At 50.9% G+C, this 22,519-nt stretch overlaps 1 protein-coding gene across 1 annotated transcript in view; it reads left to right on the forward strand.

The window, feature by feature from the left end:
* LOC147712228 (scavenger receptor cysteine-rich domain-containing protein DMBT1-like) overlaps positions 1-22,519 on the forward strand; it is a 105,634-nt gene that overhangs the window by 77,849 nt on the left and 5,266 nt on the right. Inside the window, exon 7 of the mRNA XM_086919603.1 lies at positions 8,571-8,885. Within this exon, the coding sequence (XP_086775729.1) occupies positions 8,571-8,885 (315 nt within the window). The remainder of the gene's footprint in view (positions 1-8,570; positions 8,886-22,519) is intronic.

The following is a 22,519-nucleotide window of genomic DNA, read 5'->3' on the forward strand; positions in this document are numbered from 1 at the left end:
CAAGGGAAGAAATATAAGAAGGTGCAGTAGTATGAAACTTTGCAACAGGAAGAGAGCAGAATGTGAGGAATTGCCCAAAAAATAATTCCAAGACATGGCTACGGAACTATTGTTGTCGTACGACTGTGGGGGGAAATTCGACCAACGAGTAAGAGGAGTCAATGTAGAGACTGTCCCCTTCAATTATCGCCAATAAAACAGGAGTTAGAGCATCTCAAGAAGTACAAGAAGAAACATGCCCTGAGTTACCCTGGTGTTCTAGCATGTATATAAGGCCCAAGACAACTAATGCCGGGACCTCGGGAGGAAAGATGACCGGAAAGAGGAAATAAACAATGTAAGGTCTGTCGCTGCCAAGCACCTTAAGGGAGCATGCGGAAAAGAGGGGCATCACACAACTGCTAGAATGAAACAAACAAGGCCTGAAGTAGTGCGATAGTCCAATATGAATGCAAAGTTAACATCAGATAATGCCATCTGCTGTTTGTGGGGTGACACCAGGGAGTGGGGGTAAAGCCGCAACCCAGGACCATTCCGGCGTGGAATCAGAGGCTCCGGACCCAAGCAGAGAGGCAGCAGAGCCGGCCGGGAATGGAGATCTGGAGGGCTGGAGGGCCACCATCGCCCGCAGGGCCCCCTGATGTTCCAATCTGATTTGGTCGGGACTGGGGCTGGTCACTGTAAGTCCCACACTCCTTGCCTTTCCCTCTCTGCGTCTACCTCCATGGGGGTGTTCACGAGGCCGGGACGTATCAGATGGTTTGGGTGCCATCGCCAACCCCTGCTCGTCGAGCCAGTCCCATGCCTCAACGGGGGAGTCAAAGTACTTCGCGGAACCCTCTCTGATAACTCAAAGGCAGATGTGCGGGTCAGGTCCAGGGCATTGTTGATGCATTCCACTGCCGCCAGAATAGAGTCTAGTTTGGTGACAATGTCAGGCGGGTTCATCACCGCCGTTGTCTCAGGGGTCATGAGTAATGCTGCAGCCTGGCCCCCAGGAGGTGCATCACGAGAGGAGTTGTTGCGCAGGCAGCCCATGATGATCTGCTGAGCGCTCCTCATAGGAAGCAAGGCCGGGCTGCCAAGTCTCTGTGATTCCTCCAACTCAGAGGCCTCATCTGTGACCAGGATCGGACTTTACACAGAGCAGCTTCACTCTAGCCAACAATGCGTGTCATCACGCGGTCAGTGACCCCAGGATTCTTCCAGACGATTAGGCCACCCCTGCAGCAGTCTCGGCAGAGGGACTCCCAAGTCAGTCCTGAGAAGAGTATAAATGTCTGCCAGGTGACATCCAGGTCGATAGTCAGCAAAGCGCAGTAGGTGAGATGTCCCCAGGCCCGGCCAAGCCTCCACACTCTCCACCTGCGAAAGGGGGCCACACCCCTGGCATTACACAGTTGGTTGAATGAAATGAATGAAATGAAATTGGATTTCTTAAGCGCATGGCTGCCCAAGAGCGTCCCAGCGCTGATACACACAGCTAGCTTCCAAGATCCTCAGACAGCGGACTCATATTCCTCGTGGAAAAAGGAATGTCTTTAAAGATTTCCGAAACCTCTGGAGACAGGGTTCCAGATGGAGAGCTGCAGGAAGATCATTCCAGATCTTGGCTACGTTCACAGAGAACCTCCTGCCTCCTGAGCGAGCTCTCTTTACTCTGGGAATAGTCAGTAAGTTGCTCCCATCAGAGCGGAGGGGGCGCGAGGACTTGTAGGGCCACTACAAACACCCTGTCAGATAGGTGAGCAGGAGATTATGAGGTTTTATTGGGAATGACGTGTGTTGGATTCCACTGCCCCTCAGATCATTGGCAGACGTGCACCTCAGAGGTCAGATCTGGCACGGTGTATTCCCATCTCCGCTCCAGGCGCCCGAGTCACGGAAAAGAACCTCCGCAGACAGTACAGTAGGTGAACCAACTCGCAATAGGGAGGAACCCATGATCCCAGTCCGATGCGGGGCAGCAGGTCTGACGGACAACAAAGCTAGCCCCCTCGGTCAGCCTCACGTAGCCACCTGGTCATAAGAAACACACCTTCAAGGAGTGGAAGCCGCGTGGAATGGGTGGTGAATCACCGGAACCCTTTCCTCCCAGGTCACCGTTGGCAGACTGCCACTTCAGAGGAGCGCGCTGTGGTCCGCACCAGCCGCCATGCCAGACGGCCAGGTCCCGGAAAGGGCCACTATCGGCACAGCAGACAACAACCACTTCGAGCAGGAAGGGTGACACTGTGCACCAATATTAATTCCAGGGCATGAGGGTACAAGTGCGACCACCTCTCCAGAGCCACAGCAAGCGCAGTCACTCAGTCCCAGCCTTGTACAATGAGGGCCCCTAGGCCCAACTGACCTCCGTGGACCCCCACCTCGCACGGGCACCACATTCCAGGAAAACTGCAGGGGCTGCTGCATGCACCCAGGAAGTGGGATGTTCCCCTGCAAGCAACCTCCGCAGGAGCGCTAGGACCGGCCGGCCTCCGTGACTCACACCAGCTGTCTGGCCCACAGGAGCAGTCGCTCTGTGATCAGGCAGGGGGACCTAAGCCCGATCGACCCCCGTGGTCCCCCACCACCACCAGAAGGCACCCCAAGCGCCCCTTGCAGTCCTACCACAGCTGCGCAGGCCTTACCCAGCTGCTCCAGTGCCGCACCAGTAGTACCCGCAGTCTCAGCCCACCTCACCGGATGGGGACATCTCCCACCGCCGGTCCACTGAGAGCAGGAGGTGCCCCCCTGCCCGCGGCACCACCAGGGCAGGAGTTGGCAGTGTCAGGCGGTTTCAGGATTGCTGCGGGCCCGCCACTCTCACCCAGGCAGCAGAATCGTCTTGTACGGGCAGCGGCGCAGCCATGCTACCAGGCCCAAATCTCCCCAGCACAGCAGGCTGCAGTGCTCAGGGCTGACGCAGAGTGATTTTGGGGCCCAGATAACTCTTCTCCGGTAGCACAGTCTCAGCCAGCCATGGCAGACGTGCACTTGGGTCGAGTAGAGCCCAAAGCAGGATGCCCAGGATAACCCGGGGATTAGGCACGGAGCGTTAGCAAGACGCGTCCGCCATCTTCGGCGCCTGGTCACGCCCCCAACAACAGGTTTACTTTAAATGTTTTGCATACGCTCTTTTGGCCAAAAGTATCTCTTTTTCTAAAGAGCCAAGAAGCTGTAAGGGTTGAGCATGTTGGACGTGGGACTTTCTACAGGGTCACCTCAAAACCTTTTGCCTTCACCCCTCCTTTTTTTCTGAATTCCTTTTTGTTGACATTAGGACTCTGTGCACTTTACCACTGCGAAGCAGTGCAAACGTGCTTGTGGTCTCTCCCTAAAACATGCCAAAGGTGGCATCACCTGGATGCCACATCTAATTTACTTATGATAAGTCCCTACTATATGGTACTACACATACACAGGGCCTGCAAATCAAATAGGGGTGGACGGAACTCCACGAAATTCATCAAGGATACAGAAAAACTCTGTGAGAAGCCGCAGAATTCCACCAGTGGGTGGAAAATATGCAACAAGCACTGCTTGTGCTGGAATCTAGCGCCAGTAGTGCGAGCATTGCTGAAAATGAGTGCAAACTGCACCATGCATTACACAAGAGCACGCAGCCATTTGAGTACATGTTTTCTGCTGCTTGATTACAAAATCGTGCTAGTGGACCCCAAATCTTGATTGCGCAGCGAGCTCACATAATGTGGAACCTCGTGAGAGAATAATCGAACCATATGGAATTTGGCTAGAACTCCATATTTGAGTAACGCGGAGTGGGACATATTCTGCAGGCAAAATGGAGCATTCCGCCCACCCCACAAATGTAATACTCCTATTGATCCTGTAGCACTCATTGAGCCACCCTCTACAGTGGCCATTGAAAACATGCTCAGGACTGTCTTCACTGCTAATAGTAGCCCTCCATTCATCTACATGGTGCCAAGTGGGTGGAGTTAAGGGACTGACCCAGAAAATACCCAATCTGAACGGAATTTTACTTGCTCCACTGTTATTTTCTTTATTCTTTAATGATTTGCCAGATAGTTTCTTAGAAGTAAAAAACTACCTTCCAAATGTATCATAAAAAATATTCATATTTTAATGTACGCTAACGACGTAGCTTTGTTTTATCTTACCCCTATTGGCCTCCAGCGTAATCTGGATGTGCTTTTTAGGTGTGCAGACACTAACTTTTTAAATATAAACCTCTCTAAAACAAAAGGGGTGCCATTTATGAGTAGGAGACGTTCCATTTATTTTACCTGGATGTTGGGATGTTGGGAGGGAGATGATTAGAAGTGGCAAAGACGTACACCTATTTGGGTAGAGTCTTTTCTCAGACATTAGAATCTATTTCCCACTTCCAGCATTTGGAATTTAAGGCTGCAGCTCACCTAAGTGCGATAAAGAGATTTTATTTATCTTCAGGAAATATATACTTATATCCTCTTCTTGAAACTTATGGAGTTAAGATTCCTCCCATCTTAAGTTATGCATTAGAATATATCTCTATAAGAAGTGGTCTTTCCTAAACCTTGCGGAAGGGAAGTTTTTACATAAGATTACTAGCATGAGCCAAGCCACGCCTGTTCAAATGCTACGCCTTGAACTATCAGTAGTTAGTTCCTAAGTTAGAGCTCTGGCAAACATAATTAGATGGGCGTACAATCTTCTATATGCTCCAAATGGTTACTTAAGAGCTCTTTTCTACTAGGAAACCTTTAAGGATAGTCTAACCTTTAAAGAAAATCTTGATATTTTCATGTAAACATATATTGTTGACATAATCTATTTATATTTCGTGAGTCAGGGTTTGAATAATAACCTTGTCAGCATTCTTTATTATGTGACATGTAGAACGTTGGCATTTCTTTGTCGTAACCATTTGGTGCCTGCAACCTGTATCATGGGTTACTTAACAAGGCATAATTGGTAGTTGGCCTTTGTGTCTTCCTCCCAGACAGTATTATATACAGGGCCTGGGTGTTGGCAGGATAGGTCATCCTGGCCTAATGGGAGGGTTGAAGCTGTCACTTACCGCACTTACACTTTAAAGGAGCTGCCTCAACACACACACACACACACACACAGAACTTCACTCTAGCCTTTTGTAACTCCAGACATCCTGGGACCAGGGCAGGGATGAAGGAAATTCCAGACCCAGATGTGGGAGAAAGTCTAGAAATTTCTCCAACTTCAAAGCTGGCACAAGGTATACCTATTGGACCCTCAGACCAAAGTTTCAGTACACTAATGGACATATGGATAGTACAGAAATATTGTCCTGCTTCCAGAGGATTGCTCAGCTGCTGGAGACCTTCCCTGCTGTCTGAGAAGGAAGACTGGACCTGTTCCCTTTATACCAGGCTAGCTGAAGTGACTCTCAGGGTCCACTGGCTTGACCTCCTGTTCAGAGCCACAGTGACAAAAAAATCTAAAGAGGCCTCCCTGCAACTGCCCAGCTGACTTGCTGCACTGGATCTTTCTGGAATTGCAACTGGACCTGGCTGAGGCTTGCCTGAGTTCCTGATCAATAATAGGAGACTCAAGGTCTTAGACCCTGCCATCAGCTGAGCTCCTACTGAAGGAAAAAGGAGAAATCCTGAAGTTTTGGGTTTTGTGTGACTGCGAACTGGCCCGCTTTTGGCAAGATCTTGCCACACATGCTGACCGCCATTACAAAGTTCTGGTGACCCTGACTCTTTGCACCATAGCGACGGCCAGTGAAGACTGGTCACTTGAGATATGCAATTCGTGCTAAGCATTGACAGTCCACGATGATCGCCAATGGGAAACTCCAGCAACGACCGCCTGGGACACCTGACAGGATCTTTGCGCTACGGTGACGACCATCACCACGCTCTTACTGTTCTTCGTGGCCTCCTGCACTACAAACTAGACTCTTAGCGCCGGACTTTGAGAAGATTAGGTTTTCAGCATTACTTACGTGGTCCCTGTATCTAGAACGCACATCACTGTGGTCAGGTTGAGCTCATGACTTTTCCCCGGACCAGCATGACCTGATAACAACGAGTGGAGCTTTGGGCATTTAGACACTAAACATTTGAAATGGCATATCTCTGGTTCTACTGATTGGATTTTTGTTATTTTGATGTTAAATATTGTATTCAATGTTATTTTATTTTTCTAAACTGCTATGGGAACTTGCTTGTGTTGTTTTCACTTTGTTACTTTAAAACATTGCCTCTAAGTTATTCCTGACTGCTTTTGTTTCACCCCCTCAACCAACAACCCTGTTTCTCACATAAATGCAACAGATGAAGGCATGGATCAGTGCACTATTCTATCTATTTCATACTTCTGCCTACAAGCAGTTTTAATGTACTTGATTAGCAGCCCTGCTATGAACCTCGCTTATCACGCCAAATTATTCCTACAAAGGACACCCTTTATCTACCTATGTGATACCAGGCCACACAAGTGGCCATCGGAATGCTTTGCAAATTTGAAGTGACAATAACAATAGCAACAACGTTTAAGTTCCCCAAAGCTCCAAATGTAGTACTTGTCCATAATGACAAAAGGCTTCATATACTAAGATAACTCAAGACGACTATCTGCTCTCTCTATTCACCTTGACTATTTTGAATGGACTCCTCTGCTTTTTCCTGGCATCTCTCATGCATTTTATAAACAGCATCACACCTTCTGAAGGGTGCCAGAAAGCCAGACTGGATAACTCTTATGGAGAAACCTCCACAGATTTCTTCTCAAGATCACAATACACGTCAGAATGGCCTGTCTCGTACATAAAATGCTTCATGTCAGTTTTCCCACATGCTCGACAGACATTCTCCACTCTACCAGCAGTGGCGTAATGCAAAATGATGCTACCCCTCACTCTTCCCATAGAATGCAAGAAGGCCCCATAGTCTCCTCTATCTCATAGAAATTGATTGGCCTTGAGCGAAACTGGACCCCATTTGAGGATTCGGGGACCTCTCTGGGACTGCCCTCACCTCCCTACACCGCAGGGGCCTGCATTACCCCCCTGGGTACCGGAGGTCAGAGAAACACTGCAGGCAGGTCCTGCATCTTGCTGGAAATTCCTGTGACCAATATGGGAAACATCATTTACTACGAAGGCATCACCACGCATAACGTTTACCACGGTACACTTACCACGCAAACGTTTTTTCAACTCGGGTGCCTTCCACGACCGTCTTTACCACGTTCTGCGTGGGTTGGGGAAAGACGTGGTATTCCTTCCAGTCGTTCTGCGTGGGGTTGGGGGGTTGGGGGGGGGGGGGTTTGGGGGGCTGGGGGGGTCTCCCCCCCAAAAATAACAAGCAGGTTACTTAAAAAAAAAAAACGAACATAATTTTAGAAGAAAAAGGAAAGAGCCTCCCCCAAAGACGTGCCGTGTACGTCAAAAAAGCAGTCCTTTTTTTATTTTGGTATACGTGTTTTGACGCTTGTTTCTATGGAGGATGGAAGTAAGGGCTCGTAGAGAAAGACGTGCAGGTAAGACGTTTCTACGCGTAGTAAAATCCTACGTTGTAAATACCAGCGTGGTAAAGCCACTTGCGATGAAAAATTTGCGTGGTAAAGCCATGCGTGGTAATTGAAATCGTGGTATAATCATATATTCGACCAATATATCAAAATATCCCAAGCAACCAGTATTTAGCAAAGCCCAACGAAGCTAGAATCTCCTCAGAGAAGAACTCAGACTCGTTCAGAATGTTCTATCTGACTGAAAGGCCCCCCAAACTCACCTGCTTAAACGCTCCCTTAAGGTTGAAGGATAATGCTCCGCTGTCCTGACGATTACGCAAATTTGTTATGTTACTTAGGTTCGTGTAAAACCCATGTGGTTTTGTCCTCTGTATACATTTCACAATATGAACATACAAGTAATCTAAGGTGGTGAAAGATCACGGGGGGATTGTATGCACATCTTAGCATCATTAGGACGTACATTTTAAAACAACTTTGTCCAGTGAAGTTTTGGCGCAACAACTCGGATAGAAAAGTGCATCAGGGTCCTTTGCTTGGCTCTGTGCCACACTCTACATAGCCTTTGATTTTGGAAGTTACCCAGGCTAGAGAAATCATGTCACAGCTAAGGAACATTTTAATTTCCTGTTCTTCAAAAGGGAAGTCTGGTTTGTGACATTATGTGTTTTTCTAAAACTGGTGGGTTCACTTGACTTCTACTCAATGTTAATTGGGAATTGGGATAGATGTACATTACAAAGCTCCAGGAACCCGTGGGATACAATTCAATAATAATTAACGTGCTTCTCTCCTGTTACTGACAGAAAGCTGCTTTTGCTGGCTAACATTTTCGTCAACAGGATAATTAGGAGAAAGGTCTATGGTTTTAAGGATCTGCAGCATGTTGTAGCTTTAGCAACAAGTTTTGTTACCCTCAATTGGATTCAAAATTAGTGGCTGTGGTTAAGTACAATATTACTTCCGTTTAAGGGCTCTTTAGATGTGAAGACATAACCTTTAATTATAATCTTTAGTTTCTCTTTGGTATCTTTGTTTTCTAGAGATGATTTTGTATAGTCAACATGATCACCTACTGGTTCTCTGTGCTTTTTCTCCAGTGCGTTTCCCTATCCGACTCCAGAACGGTGGTAGCAGATGCGCGGGCCGCGTTGAGCTCTACTACAACTCCTCCTGGGGAACGGTGTGTGATGACTTCTGGGACCTAAGCGATGCAGAGGTTGTGTGCAGAGAGCTCGGCTGTGGCTGGGCAGTTTCCGCTCCTGGCTCTGCCTACTTTGGTCAAGGCAATGGTAGCATTCTTCTTGACGATGTCAGCTGCACGGGCTCAGAGCCCTCCCTGTCGGGATGCGGTCACTTAGGGTGGATGCGACACAATTGTGTACACCTGGAGGACGCTGGAGTCACCTGCTCAGGTAAGGGATTCATCTCGTGGAGCCAAATGTCTTGCTTCTCTGATATCAGTCCTCACAACAAATTGTTTCTCACCATAGGCATGTTATCTGCATTCTGTGTTCTATTTGCAGTCGGCATTTGGACCTGTCTTTTTCTTTGCAAACGTGATTGGTCTACTAAGGGAACTGTGAGATATTTAAATGAAAAAAAGTAGAGATCTTAGTTGATCTATTTTGCTTTTTTAGTTGGCCTAGACAAAGTCTCATGTTTCCCACGCCCTCATATACATACATGCCTGCATGCACACACACACACACGTGTATATGAACAAGGCGGGAGCAAGCCGCCGAAACGCGTCTAAAGAGCAAATGAGCCATTAAATATCGTTTGGATTATGATTCACGGAGTCAGCGCCTTATTTTGATGGAAAGTTTGGTTTGGTGATAATATATATATATATATATATATATATATATATATATATATATATATATATATATATATATATATATATATATATATATATATATATATATATATATATATATATACATATATATATATATATACTTATATATATATGTGCGCTCGCGTGCCAAAACACTACCAAACTCTCGGGGAGATTATTGCAAACGCCTTTATTGCCACAGCGTGCTTGAATAACAAAGAGGCTCAGGAAAATGTCAATCAAAACCCAGTTCGCCGTTTTGTTCCTGACGCGTTTCGAAGGCTCCCGCCTTCTTCTTCAGAGGAAAGACGAACACATCACGGGAGTGCAGGTTCCAGCCCTCCATATAGCAATGGCACGCCCCTAGATGGGCAGTCCAAATGTCCCAGTGTCTGTTGGGACTGGAAGTCCTGTATTTTCAAGGCGCCCCTCCTGTGGTCAAAGGCGCTTGGACAGTCTCCCCTCGCCTGCCAGGCGACGTCACGGTAGTGGAGTAGGGGACGGATGAATATCCGTATCTCTAGCAGGCTGGATGCTTGCCCTTGCCGGCTCCTTCCGTGAGGCTGCGTGGCGGTGCTCAGCGTTTCATGCAGGGTTACCGCTACGCTCGATTCCATCAAGGCGCTGCTGCACTCTTCTGGCGGGTGTGGTCAGAATGGTGATGATTCCATTCAGGATATGAGCGCTCGCGTGCCAAAACACTACCAAACTCTCGGGGAGATTATTGCAAACGCCTTTATTGCCACAGCGTGCTTGAATAACAAAGAGGCTCAGGAAAATGTCAATCAAAACCCAGTTCGCCGTTTTGTTCCTGACGCGTTTCGAAGGCTCCCGCCTTCTTCTTCAGAGGAAAGGCGAACACATCACGGGAGTGCAGGTTCCAGCCCTCCATATAGCAATGGCACGCCCCTAGATGGGCAGTCCAAATGTCCCAGTGTCTGTTGGGACTGAAAGTCCTGTATTTTCAAGGCGCCCCTCCTGTGGTCAAAGGCGCTTGGACAGTCTCCCCTCGCCTGCCAGGCGTCGTCACGGTAGTGGAGTAGGGGACGGATGAATATCCGTATCTCTAGCAGGCTGGATGCTTGCCCTTGCCGGCTCCTTCCGTGAGGCTGCGTGGAGGTGCTCAGCGTTTCATGCAGGGTTACCGCTACGCTCGATTCCATCAAGGCGCTGCTGCACTCTTCTGGCGGGTGTGGTCAGAATGGTGATGATTCCATTCAGGATATGTGCGCTCGCGTGCCAAAACACTACCAAACTCTCGGGGAGATTATTGCAAACGCCTTTATTGCCACAGCGTGCTTGAATAACAAAGAGGCTCAGGAAAATGTCAATCAAAACCCAGTTCGCCGTTTTGTTCCTGACGAGTTTCGAAGGCTCCCGCCTTCTTCTTCAGAGGAAAGGCGAACACATCACGGGAGTGCAGGTTCCAGCCCTCCATATAGCAATGGCACGCCCCTAGATGGGCAGTCCAAATGTCCCAGTGCCTGTTGGGACTGGAAGTCCTGTATTTTCAAGGCGCCCCTCCTGTGGTCAAAGGCGCTTAGACAGTCTCCCCTCGCCTGCCAGGCGACGTCACGGTAGTGGAGTAGGGGACGGATGAATATCCGTATCTCTAGCAGGCTGGATGCTTGCCCTTGACGGCTCCTTCCGTGAGGCTGCGTGGCGGTGCTCAGCTTTTCATGCAGGGTTACCGCTATGCTCGATTCCATCAAGGCGCTGCTGCACTCTTCTGGCGGGTGTGGTCAGAATGGTGATGGTTCCATTCAGGATATGTGCGCTCGCGTGCCAAAACACTACCAAACTCTCGGGGAGAATATTGCAAACGCCTTTATTGCCACAGCGTGCTTGAATAACAAAGAGGCTCAGGAAAATGTCAATCAAAACCCAGTTCGCCGTTTTGTTCCTGACGCGTTTCGAAGGCTCCCGCCTTCTTCTTCAGAGGAAAGGCGAACACATCACGGGAGTGCAGGTTCCAGCCCTCCATATAGCAATGGCACGCCCCTAGATGGGCAGTCCAAATGTCCCAGTGCCTGTTGGGACTGGAAGACCTGTATTTTAAGGCGCCCCTCCTGTGGTCAAAGGCGCTTGGACAGTCTCCCCTCGCCTGCCAGGCGTCGTCACGGTAGTGGAGTAGGGGACGGATGAATATCCGTATCTCTAGCAGGCTGGATGCTTGCCCTTGCCGGCTCCTTCCGTGAGGCTGCGTGGAGGTGCTCAGCGTTTCATGCAGGGTTACCGCTACGCTCGATTCCATCAAGGCGCTGCTGCACTCTTCTGGCGGGTGTGGTCAGAATGGTGATGATTCCATTCAGGATATGTGCGCTCGCGTGCCAAAACACTACCAAACTCTCGGGGAGATTATTGCAAACGCCTTTATTGCCACAGCGTGCTTGAATAACAAAGAGGCTCAGGAAAATGTCAATCAAAACCCAGTTCGCCGTTTTGTTCCTGACGAGTTTCGAAGGCTCCCGCCTTCTTCTTCAGACGAAAGGCGAACACATCACGGGAGTGCAGGTTCCAGCCCTCCATATAGCAATGGCACGCCCCTAGATGGGCAGTCCAAATTTCCCAGTGCCTGTTGGGACTGGAAGTCCTTTATTTTCAAGGCGCCCCTCCTGTGGTCAAAGGCGCTTAGACAGTCTCCCCTCGCCTGCCAGGCGACGTCACGGTAGTGGAGTAGGGGACGGATGAATATCCGTATCTCTAGCAGGCTGGATGCTTGCCCTTGACGGCTCCTTCCGTGAGGCTGCGTGGCGGTGCTCAGCTTTTCATGCAGGGTTACCGCTATGCTCGATTCCATCAAGGCGCTGCTGCACTCTTCTGGCGGGTGTGGTCAGAATGGTGATGGTTCCATTCAGGATATGTGCGCTCGCGTGCCAAAACACTACCAAACTCTCGGGGAGAATATTGCAAACGCCTTTATTGCCACAGCGTGCTTGAATAACAAAGAGGCTCAGGAAAATGTCAATCAAAACCCAGTTCGCCGTTTTGTTCCTGACGCGTTTCGAAGGCTCCCGCCTTCTTCTTCAGAGGAAAGGCGAACACATCACGGGAGTGCAGGTTCCAGCCCTCCATATAGCAATGGCACGCCCCTAGATGGGCAGTCCAAATGTCCCAGTGCCTGTTGGGACTGGAAGACCTGTATTTTAAGGCGCCCCTCCTGTGGTCAAAGGCGCTTGGACAGTCTCCCCTCGCCTGCCAGGCGACGTCACGGTAGTGGAGTAGGGGACGGATGAATATCCGTATCTCTAGCAGGCTGGATGCTTGCCCTTGCCGGCTCCTTCCGTGAGGCTGCGTGGCGGTGCTCAGCGTTTCATGCAGGGTTACCGCTACGCTCGATTCCATCAAGGCGCTGCTGCACTCTTCTGGCGGGTGTGGTCAGAATGGTGATGATTCCATTCAGGATATGAGCGCTCGCGTGCCAAAACACTACCAAACTCTCGGGGAGATTATTGCAAACGCCTTTATTGCCACAGCGTGCTTGAATAACAAAGAGGCTCAGGAAAATGTCAATCAAAACCCAGTTCGCCGTTTTGTTCCTGACGCGTTTCGAAGGCTCCCGCCTTCTTCTTCAGAGGAAAGGCGAACACATCACGGGAGTGCAGGTTCCAGCCCTCCATATAGCAATGGCACGCCCCTAGATGGGCAGTCCAAATGTCCCAGTGTCTGTTGGGACTGAAAGTCCTGTATTTTCAAGGCGCCCCTCCTGTGGTCAAAGGCGCTTGGACAGTCTCCCCTCGCCTGCCAGGCGTCGTCACGGTAGTGGAGTAGGGGACGGATGAATATCCGTATCTCTAGCAGGCTGGATGCTTGCCCTTGCCGGCTCCTTCCGTGAGGCTGCGTGGAGGTGCTCAGCGTTTCATGCAGGGTTACCGCTACGCTCGATTCCATCAAGGCGCTGCTGCACTCTTCTGGCGGGTGTGGTCAGAATGGTGATGATTCCATTCAGGATATGTGCGCTCGCGTGCCAAAACACTACCAAACTCTCGGGGAGATTATTGCAAACGCCTTTATTGCCACAGCGTGCTTGAATAACAAAGAGGCTCAGGAAAATGTCAATCAAAACCCAGTTCGCCGTTTTGTTCCTGACGAGTTTCGAAGGCTCCCGCCTTCTTCTTCAGAGGAAAGGCGAACACATCACGGGAGTGCAGGTTCCAGCCCTCCATATAGCAATGGCACGCCCCTAGATGGGCAGTCCAAATGTCCCAGTGCCTGTTGGGACTGGAAGTCCTGTATTTTCAAGGCGCCCCTCCTGTGGTCAAAGGCGCTTAGACAGTCTCCCCTCGCCTGCCAGGCGACGTCACGGTAGTGGAGTAGGGGACGGATGAATATCCGTATCTCTAGCAGGCTGGATGCTTGCCCTTGACGGCTCCTTCCGTGAGGCTGCGTGGCGGTGCTCAGCTTTTCATGCAGGGTTACCGCTATGCTCGATTCCATCAAGGCGCTGCTGCACTCTTCTGGCGGGTGTGGTCAGAATGGTGATGGTTCCATTCAGGATATGTGCGCTCGCGTGCCAAAACACTACCAAACTCTCGGGGAGAATATTGCAAACGCCTTTATTGCCACAGCGTGCTTGAATAACAAAGAGGCTCAGGAAAATGTCAATCAAAACCCAGTTCGCCGTTTTGTTCCTGACGCGTTTCGAAGGCTCCCGCCTTCTTCTTCAGAGGAAAGGCGAACACATCACGGGAGTGCAGGTTCCAGCCCTCCATATAGCAATGGCACGCCCCTAGATGGGCAGTCCAAATGTCCCAGTGCCTGTTGGGACTGGAAGACCTGTATTTTAAGGCGCCCCTCCTGTGGTCAAAGGCGCTTGGACAGTCTCCCCTCGCCTGCCAGGCGACGTCACGGTAGTGGAGTAGGGGACAGATGAATATCCGTATCTCTAGCAGGCTGGATGCTTGCCCTTGCCGGCTCCTACCGTGAGGCTACGTGGCGGTGCTCAGCGTTTCATGCAGGGTTACCGCTACGCTCGATTCCATCAAGGCGCTGCTGCACTATTCTGGCGGGTGTGGTCAGAATGGTGATGGTTCCATTCAGGATATGTGCGCTCGCGTGCCAAAAAACTAGCAAACTCTCGGGGAGATTATTGCAAACGCCTTTATTGCCACAGCGTGCTTGAATAACAAAGAGGCTCAGGAAAATGTCAATCAAAACCCAGTTCGCCGTTTTGTTCCTGACGCGTTTCGAAGGCTCCCGCCTTCTTCTTCAGAGGAAAGGCGAACACATCACGGGAGTGCAGGTTCCAGCCCTCCATATAGCAATGGCACGCCCCTAGATGGGCAGTCCAAATGTCCCAGTGTCTGTTGGGACTGAAAGTCCTGTATTTTCAAGGCGCCCCTCCTGTGGTCAAAGGCGCTTGGACAGTCTCCCCTCGCCTGCCAGGCGTCGTCACGGTAGTGGAGTAGGGGACGGATGAATATCCGTATCTCTAGCAGGCTGGATGCTTGCCCTTGCCGGCTCCTTCCGTGAGGCTGCGTGGAGGTGCTCAGCGTTTCATGCAGGGTTACCGCTACGCTCGATTCCATCAAGGCGCTGCTGCACTCTTCTGGCGGGTGTGGTCAGAATGGTGATGATTCCATTCAGGATATGTGCGCTCGCGTGCCAAAACACTACCAAACTCTCGGGGAGATTATTGCAAACGCCTTTATTGCCACAGCGTGCTTGAATAACAAAGAGGCTCAGGAAAATGTCAATCAAAACCCAGTTCGCCGTTTTGTTCCTGACGAGTTTCGAAGGCTCCCGCCTTCTTCTTCAGAGGAAAGGCGAACACATCACGGGAGTGCAGGTTCCAGCCCTCCATATAGCAATGGCACGCCCCTAGATGGGCAGTCCAAATGTCCCAGTGCCTGTTGGGACTGGAAGTCCTGTATTTTCAAGGCGCCCCTCCTGTGGTCAAAGGCGCTTAGACAGTCTCCCCTCGCCTGCCAGGCGACGTCACGGTAGTGGAGTAGGGGACGGATGAATATCCGTATCTCTAGCAGGCTGGATGCTTGCCCTTGACGGCTCCTTCCGTGAGGCTGCGTGGCGGTGCTCAGCTTTTCATGCAGGGTTACCGCTATGCTCGATTCCATCAAGGCGCTGCTGCACTCTTCTGGCGGGTGTGGTCAGAATGGTGATGGTTCCATTCAGGATATGTGCGCTCGCGTGCCAAAACACTACCAAACTCTCGGGGAGAATATTGCAAACGCCTTTATTGCCACAGCGTGCTTGAATAACAAAGAGGCTCAGGAAAATGTCAATCAAAACCCAGTTCGCCGTTTTGTTCCTGACGCGTTTCGAAGGCTCCCGCCTTCTTCTTCAGAGGAAAGGCGAACACATCACGGGAGTGCAGGTTCCAGCCCTCCATATAGCAATGGCACGCCCCTAGATGGGCAGTCCAAATGTCCCAGTGCCTGTTGGGACTGGAAGACCTGTATTTTAAGGCGCCCCTCCTGTGGTCAAAGGCGCTTGGACAGTCTCCCCTCGCCTGCCAGGCGACGTCACGGTAGTGGAGTAGGGGACGGATGAATATCCGTATCTCTAGCAGGCTGGATGCTTGCCCTTGCCGGCTCCTTCCGTGAGGCTGCGTGGCGGTGCTCAGCGTTTCATGCAGGGTTACCGCTACGCTCGATTCCATCAAGGCGCTGCTGCACTCTTCTGGCGGGTGTGGTCAGAATGGTGATGATTCCATTCAGGATATGAGCGCTCGCGTGCCAAAACACTACCAAACTCTCGGGGAGATTATTGCAAACGCCTTTATTGCCACAGCGTGCTTGAATAACAAAGAGGCTCAGGAAAATGTCAATCAAAACCCAGTTCGCCGTTTTGTTCCTGACGCGTTTCGAAGGCTCCCGCCTTCTTCTTCAGAGGAAAGGCGAACACATCACGGGAGTGCAGGTTCCAGCCCTCCATATAGCAATGGCACGCCCCTAGATGGGCAGTCCAAATGTCCCAGTGTCTGTTGGGACTGAAAGTCCTGTATTTTCAAGGCGCCCCTCCTGTGGTCAAAGGCGCTTGGACAGTCTCCCCTCGCCTGCCAGGCGTCGTCACGGTAGTGGAGTAGGGGACGGATGAATATCCGTATCTCTAGCAGGCTGGATGCTTGCCCTTGCCGGCTCCTTCCGTGAGGCTGCGTGGAGGTGCTCAGCGTTTCATGCAGGGTTACCGCTACGCTCGATTCCATCAAGGCGCTGCTGCACTCTTCTGGCGGGTGTGGTCAGAATGGTGATGATTCCATTCAGGATATGTGCGCTCGCGTGCCAAAACACTACCAAACTCTCGGGGAGATTATTGCAAACGCCTTTATTGCCACAGCGTGCTTGAATAACAAAGAGGCTCAGGAAAATGTCAATCAAAACCCAGTTCGCCGTTTTGTTCCTGACGAGTTTCGAAGGCTCCCGCCTTCTTCTTCAGAGGAAAGGCGAACACATCACGGGAGTGCAGGTTCCAGCCCTCCATATAGCAATGGCACGCCCCTAGATGGGCAGTCCAAATGTCCCAGTGCCTGTTGGGACTGGAAGTCCTGTATTTTCAAGGCGCCCCTCCTGTGGTCAAAGGCGCTTAGACAGTCTCCCCTCGCCTGCCAGGCGACGTCACGGTAGTGGAGTAGGGGACGGATGAATATCCGTATCTCTAGCAGGCTGGATGCTTGCCCTTGACGGCTCCTTCCGTGAGGCTGCGTGGCGGTGCTCAGCTTTTCATGCAGGGTTACCGCTATGCTCGATTCCATCAAGGCGCTGCTGCACTCTTCTGGCGGGTGTGGTCAGAATGGTGATGGTTCCATTCAGGATATGTGCGCTCGCGTGCCAAAACACTACCAAACTCTCGGGGAGAATATTGCAAACGCCTTTATTGCCACAGCGTGCTTGAATAACAAAGAGGCTCAGGAAAATGTCAATCAAAACCCAGTTCGCCGTTTTGTTCCTGACGCGTTTCGAAGGCTCCCGCCTTCTTCTTCAGAGGAAAGGCGAACACATCACGGGAGTGCAGGTTCCAGCCCTCCATATAGCAATGGCACGCCCCTAGATGGGCAGTCCAAATGTCCCAGTGCCTGTTGGGACTGGAAGACCTGTATTTTAAGGCGCCCCTCCTGTGGTCAAAGGCGCTTGGACAGTCTCCCCTCGCCTGCCAGGCGACGTCACGGTAGTGGAGTAGGGGACGGATGAATATCCGTATCTCTAGCAGGCTGGATGCTTGCCCTTGCCGGCTCCTACCGTGAGGCTACGTGGCGGTGCTCAGCGTTTCATGCAGGGTTACCGCTACGCTCGATTCCATCAAGGCGCTGCTGCACTATTCTGGCGGGTGTGGTCAGAATGGTGATGGTTCCATTCAGGATATGTGCGCTCGCGTGCCAAAACACTAGCAAACTCTCGGGGAGATTATTGCAAACGCCTTTATTGCCACAGCGTGCTTGAATAACAAAGAGGCTCAGGAAAATGTCAATCAAAACCCAGTTCGCCGTTTTGTTCCTGACGCGTTTCGAAGGCTCCCGCCTTCTTCTTCAGAGGAAAGGCGAACACATCACGGGAGTGCAGGTTCCAGCCCTCCATATAGCAATGGCACGCCCCTAGATGGGCAGTCCAAATGTCCCAGTGCCTGTTGGGACTGGAAGTCCTGTATTTTCAAGGCTCCCCTCCTGTGGTCAAAGGCGCTTGGACAGTCTCGCCTCGCCTGCCAGGCGAGGTCACGGTAGTGGAGTAGGGGACGGATGAATATCCGTATCTCTAGCAGGCTGGATGCTTGCCCTTGCCGGCTCCTTCCTTGAGGCTGCGTGGCGGTGCTCAGCGTTTCATGCAGGGTTACCGCTACGCTCGATTCCATCAAGGCGCTGCTGCACTCTTCTGGCGGGTGTGGTCAGAATGGTGATGGTTCCATTCAGGATATGTGCGCTCGCGTGCCAAAACACTACCAAACTCTCGGGGAGATTATTGCAAACGCCTTTATTGCCACAGCGTGCTTGAATAACAAAGAGGCTCAGGAAAATGTCAATCAAAACCCAGTTCGCCGTTTTGTTCCTGGCGCGTTTCGAAGGCTCCCGCCTTCTTCTTCAGAGGAAAGGCGAACACATCACGGGAGTGCAGGTTCCAGCCCTCCATATAGCAATGGCACGCCCCTAGATGGGCAGTCCAAATTTCCCAGTGCCTGTTGGGACTGGAAGTCCTGTATTTTCAAGGCGCCCCTCCTGTGGTCAAAGGCGCTTGGACAGTCTCCCCTCGCCTGCCAGGCGACGTCACGGTAGTGGAGTAGGGGACGGATGAATATCCGTATCTCTAGCAGGCTGGATGCTTGCCCTTGCCGGCTCCTTCCGTGAGGCTGCGTGGCGGTGCTCAGCGTTTCATACAGGGTTACCGCTACGCTCGATTCCATCAAGGCGCTGCTGCACTCTTCTGGCGGGTGTGGTCAGAATGGTGATGGTTCCATTCAGGATATATGCGCTCGCGTGCCAAAGCACTATCAAACTCTCGGGGAGATTATTTCAAACGCCTTTATTGCCACAGCGTGCTTGAATAACAAAGAGGCTCAGAAAAATGTCAATCAAAACCCAGTTCGCCGTTTTGTTCCTGACGCGTTTCGAAGGCTCCCGCCTTCTTCTTCAGAGGAAAGGCGAACACATCACGGGAGTGCAGGTTCCAGCCCTCCATATAGCACTGGCACGCCCCTAGATGGGCAGTCCAAATGTCCCAGTGCCTGTTGGGACTGGAAGTCCTGTATTTTCAAGGCGCCCCTCCTGTGGTCAAAGGCGCTTGGACAGTCTCCCCTCGCCTGCCAGGCGACTTCACGGTAGTGGAGTAGGGGACGGATGAATATCCGTATCTCTAGCAGGCTGGATGCTTGCCCTTGCCGGCTCCTTCCGTGAGGCTGCGTGGCAGTGCCCAGCGTTTCATGCAGGGTTACCGCTACGCTCGATTCCATCAAGGCGCTGCTGCACTCTTCTGGTGGGTGTGGTCAGAATGGTGATGGTTCCATTCAAGATATGTGCGCTCGCGTGCCAAAACACTACCAAACTCTCGGGGAGATTATTGCAAACGCCTTTATTGCCACAGCGTGCTTGAATAACAAAGAGGCTCAGGAAAATGTCAATCAAAACCCAGTTCGCCGTTTTGTTCCTGACGCGTTTTGAAGGCTCCCACCTTCTTCTTCAGAGGAAAGGCGAACACATCACGGGAGTGCAGGTTCCAGCCCTCCATATAGCAATGGCACGCCCCTAGATGGGCAGTCCCAATGTCCCAGTGCCTGTTGGGACTGGAAGTCCTGTATTTTCAAGGCGCCCCTCCTGTGGTCAAAGGCGCTTGGACAGTCTCCCCTCACCTGCCAGGCGACGTCACGGTAGGGGAGTAGGGGACGGATGAATATCCGTATCTCTAGCAGGCTGGATGCTTGCCCTTGCCGGCTCCTTCCGTGAGGCTGCGTGGCGGTGCTCAGCGTTTCATGCAGGGTTACTGCTACGCTCGATTCCATCAAGGCGCTGCTGCACTCTTCTGGCGGGTGTGGTCAGAATGGTGATGGTTCCATTCAGGATATGTGCGCTCGCGTGCCAAAACACTACCAAACTCTCGGGGAGATTATTGCAAACGCCTTTATTGCCACAGCGTGCTTGAATAACAAAGAGGCTCAGGAAAATGTCAATTAAAACCTAGTTTGCCGTTTTGTTCCTGACGCGTTTCGAAGGCTCCCGCCTTCTTCTTCAGAGGAAAGGCGAACATATATATATATATATATATGAAGCAATGGCGGTTAGAGCTGGAGCGCTCGGCAGCGGGTGCGTGCGGTGGACCAACCACAGGACGGGTAATCTTTTTTCGCAAAATCAAGCGCCGCACTCAGGAATTGTAGATAACTCATTTATTAGACAAACTCCACAATCAGTCTGTCACACCGACGCGTTTCGGGCACACGCCCTTTTCCCGTGAAAGTAAAAATATGTTTATTGGTAAACCTGATTCAAATAAAAAAAATGATTTGTGCACATTTATTTGGATTGGCATGGCAGCCGGGGTTGGACATCCATTGAGGGTGGACACAGGGCTTTGCTTAATATCAAGTCCTGTGTCCCAGCCCCTCTGTGAATGGTCAAAAGGTGTGCACTGCTGGGGTGGGAGATATGAGGTCGATGGGGTGCTAGGCCTAACTGGAGACCAGGGCCTGCCCTTGCCCCGCTGCACAAGGCCAGAGGTCATGTTCTGTGGGCGTTGGATGCCCATGGCTCTTTGGCTCATCCCGCTGTCCTAACTTTCATTCATGCTCAATGACTTTTAAAACCTAAGGCATCATTACGATACCAGTCAGACAGCAGCTGAAGAGGGACCGCCTGACAAGGAGTTGGTGGTCCTGCTACTCTCATTACATTGAGACAGCCTTTACAGCTGTTGCAAAGTGTATACTTTTTATTGTGGCTTGTGCTGCGGGCTGCAACACAAGCCACAATAGAAAATATGCACCTTAAAAACATCCCTGTAACGAGGTGCAGGGATATGTAGGGGATCACCAGAGGTGCCCCCAGGCCCAATAGCAGAGGGCCCGGGGCAAAGGGGGGCCCACTAGGAGCCCCCTAAATCACTTTCTGCCAGCCTTTTTATGGCGGGAGACCACCATGAAAGAACAGGCGGAAAGGGACATTGTAATCCCCACACCGGTGCCTGAGAAGGCACGGCCCCTACTGTAGGGATTACTGACCCTCCAATGGTCTGGCAGGCTCCTCAAGCCCATCAGAAAGCATCTGACTGTCCCCTCCCCTGCTGCCTCCGACCCCACGCATTGTAATGCGTTGGTCGTACCGCAGCAGCAGATGGTGGTCAGACCACCTCCATGACCCTTCCAATCTTTACTTTTTGCTATAAAAGTTGGTTTCAAGAAGAACTATATTTAGTTTTTTGTACTTTTAATTTTTTTGGGTTAAACAACAAAATACTACAACAACAGTGGAATTGCAACATGGATACAAAATATATATACATTTGCATTTGTGTGGTGTAACAGGGCTTCATTTCTTTGTGCTCTTGCACTCTGTTCTCCTATGAAGATCACCGTCATGCAGCCAAGGCAGTGCAAGCCAATAAGGGTGAAGCATGGGTCACCTTCAACCTTCGTCTGCTGCAGGATCTCCTTTTGCGGTGTGTTGCCAGAATGGAAGGTTTGCTGTAATGAGTTGGCAGATGTAAATGTAACCTCTTCTTTTTGGTTAAATTAAATTGCCTTTAATCCCAAACATTAACATGCTTGTCCATCAGTGATGTTCCAATGATTATTTCCCATATTTTCCTGGGCTGAGTTGTTTATCAAGTAACATGTGACATATTTTGAAGATAACTTTTTGTCTCCAGCATGGGTGGTAGAGAATTGCCACATGATAGACTTGGGTGGACACCTGATCTCTTTGGTCTAATCTAACTGGTATCCTGTGCAGCGTCCTCTGGATTTGGCCTGTGCTGGTCATTCTGCCCAGAAGAAATAGTTAAAGTTGGCAATCCCTAAAGCAGAGGGAGATAACCAGCTGGTGGTCTCTGCTGTGGCACTCCCATAGCAAGTGTGTAGTGATTTGTAATATATGTACAAGAACTATTTGACAGTGGAATATAGCAGTCACAGAAACTTAATGAAATCTTCCTTATTGTCTACAGGGATTCACAAATCCTCCACATTTCCCCCAGAGAATGTCCACGAGTTATAGTATCTCTTACTGGCACCCAGTGGTGTAGCTAAGGGGGGGCGGTCCGCCCCAGGCGGCACTATTTTGGGGTGGCCAGCAGTAGCTGCATGGCACTGGTGGCCTGCTGAGCAGCCAGTATAGTACACCACACGTGTTACTGTAAAGTGCAAGCGCACCTGCTTGCAAGCAAATGCTGCACCACCTAACTTAGTGGTGGTAGGGCTCCGCACCGAACGACGTACTGTGCATATGGGTCCCAGGGCCATCAATCTTTGTAGAGAGCATAAAGCGCTACCAATGACGGCCCTGGGGTTCATTTTTGGCCAGCCCCGCGCTGCAGCATGAATACAGTGTTGCGCACACCACCACGTGCGCTCTCTTGAAGAGGAGGAGTCTTGTGCTGGACAATGCACGGAACATCAGTATCATTGGCAGCACGTTAAGACACTTCTACATGGGGGAATGAGAATCCACCATTTAAGCTGGCAGAAGCTCGCTGGCGGCTGGCCTTGGTTGTGACATTTTGCAAGAGCTGCTCTAGAACTGACACCAGCATGTCCGCGCTGTGTAGAACAGTC

Source organism: Lissotriton vulgaris, chromosome 5 (genome assembly GCF_964263255.1).
Source record: "Lissotriton vulgaris chromosome 5, aLisVul1.2, whole genome shotgun sequence".
In the NCBI taxonomy this organism is placed as follows: Eukaryota; Metazoa; Chordata; class Amphibia; order Caudata; family Salamandridae; genus Lissotriton; species Lissotriton vulgaris.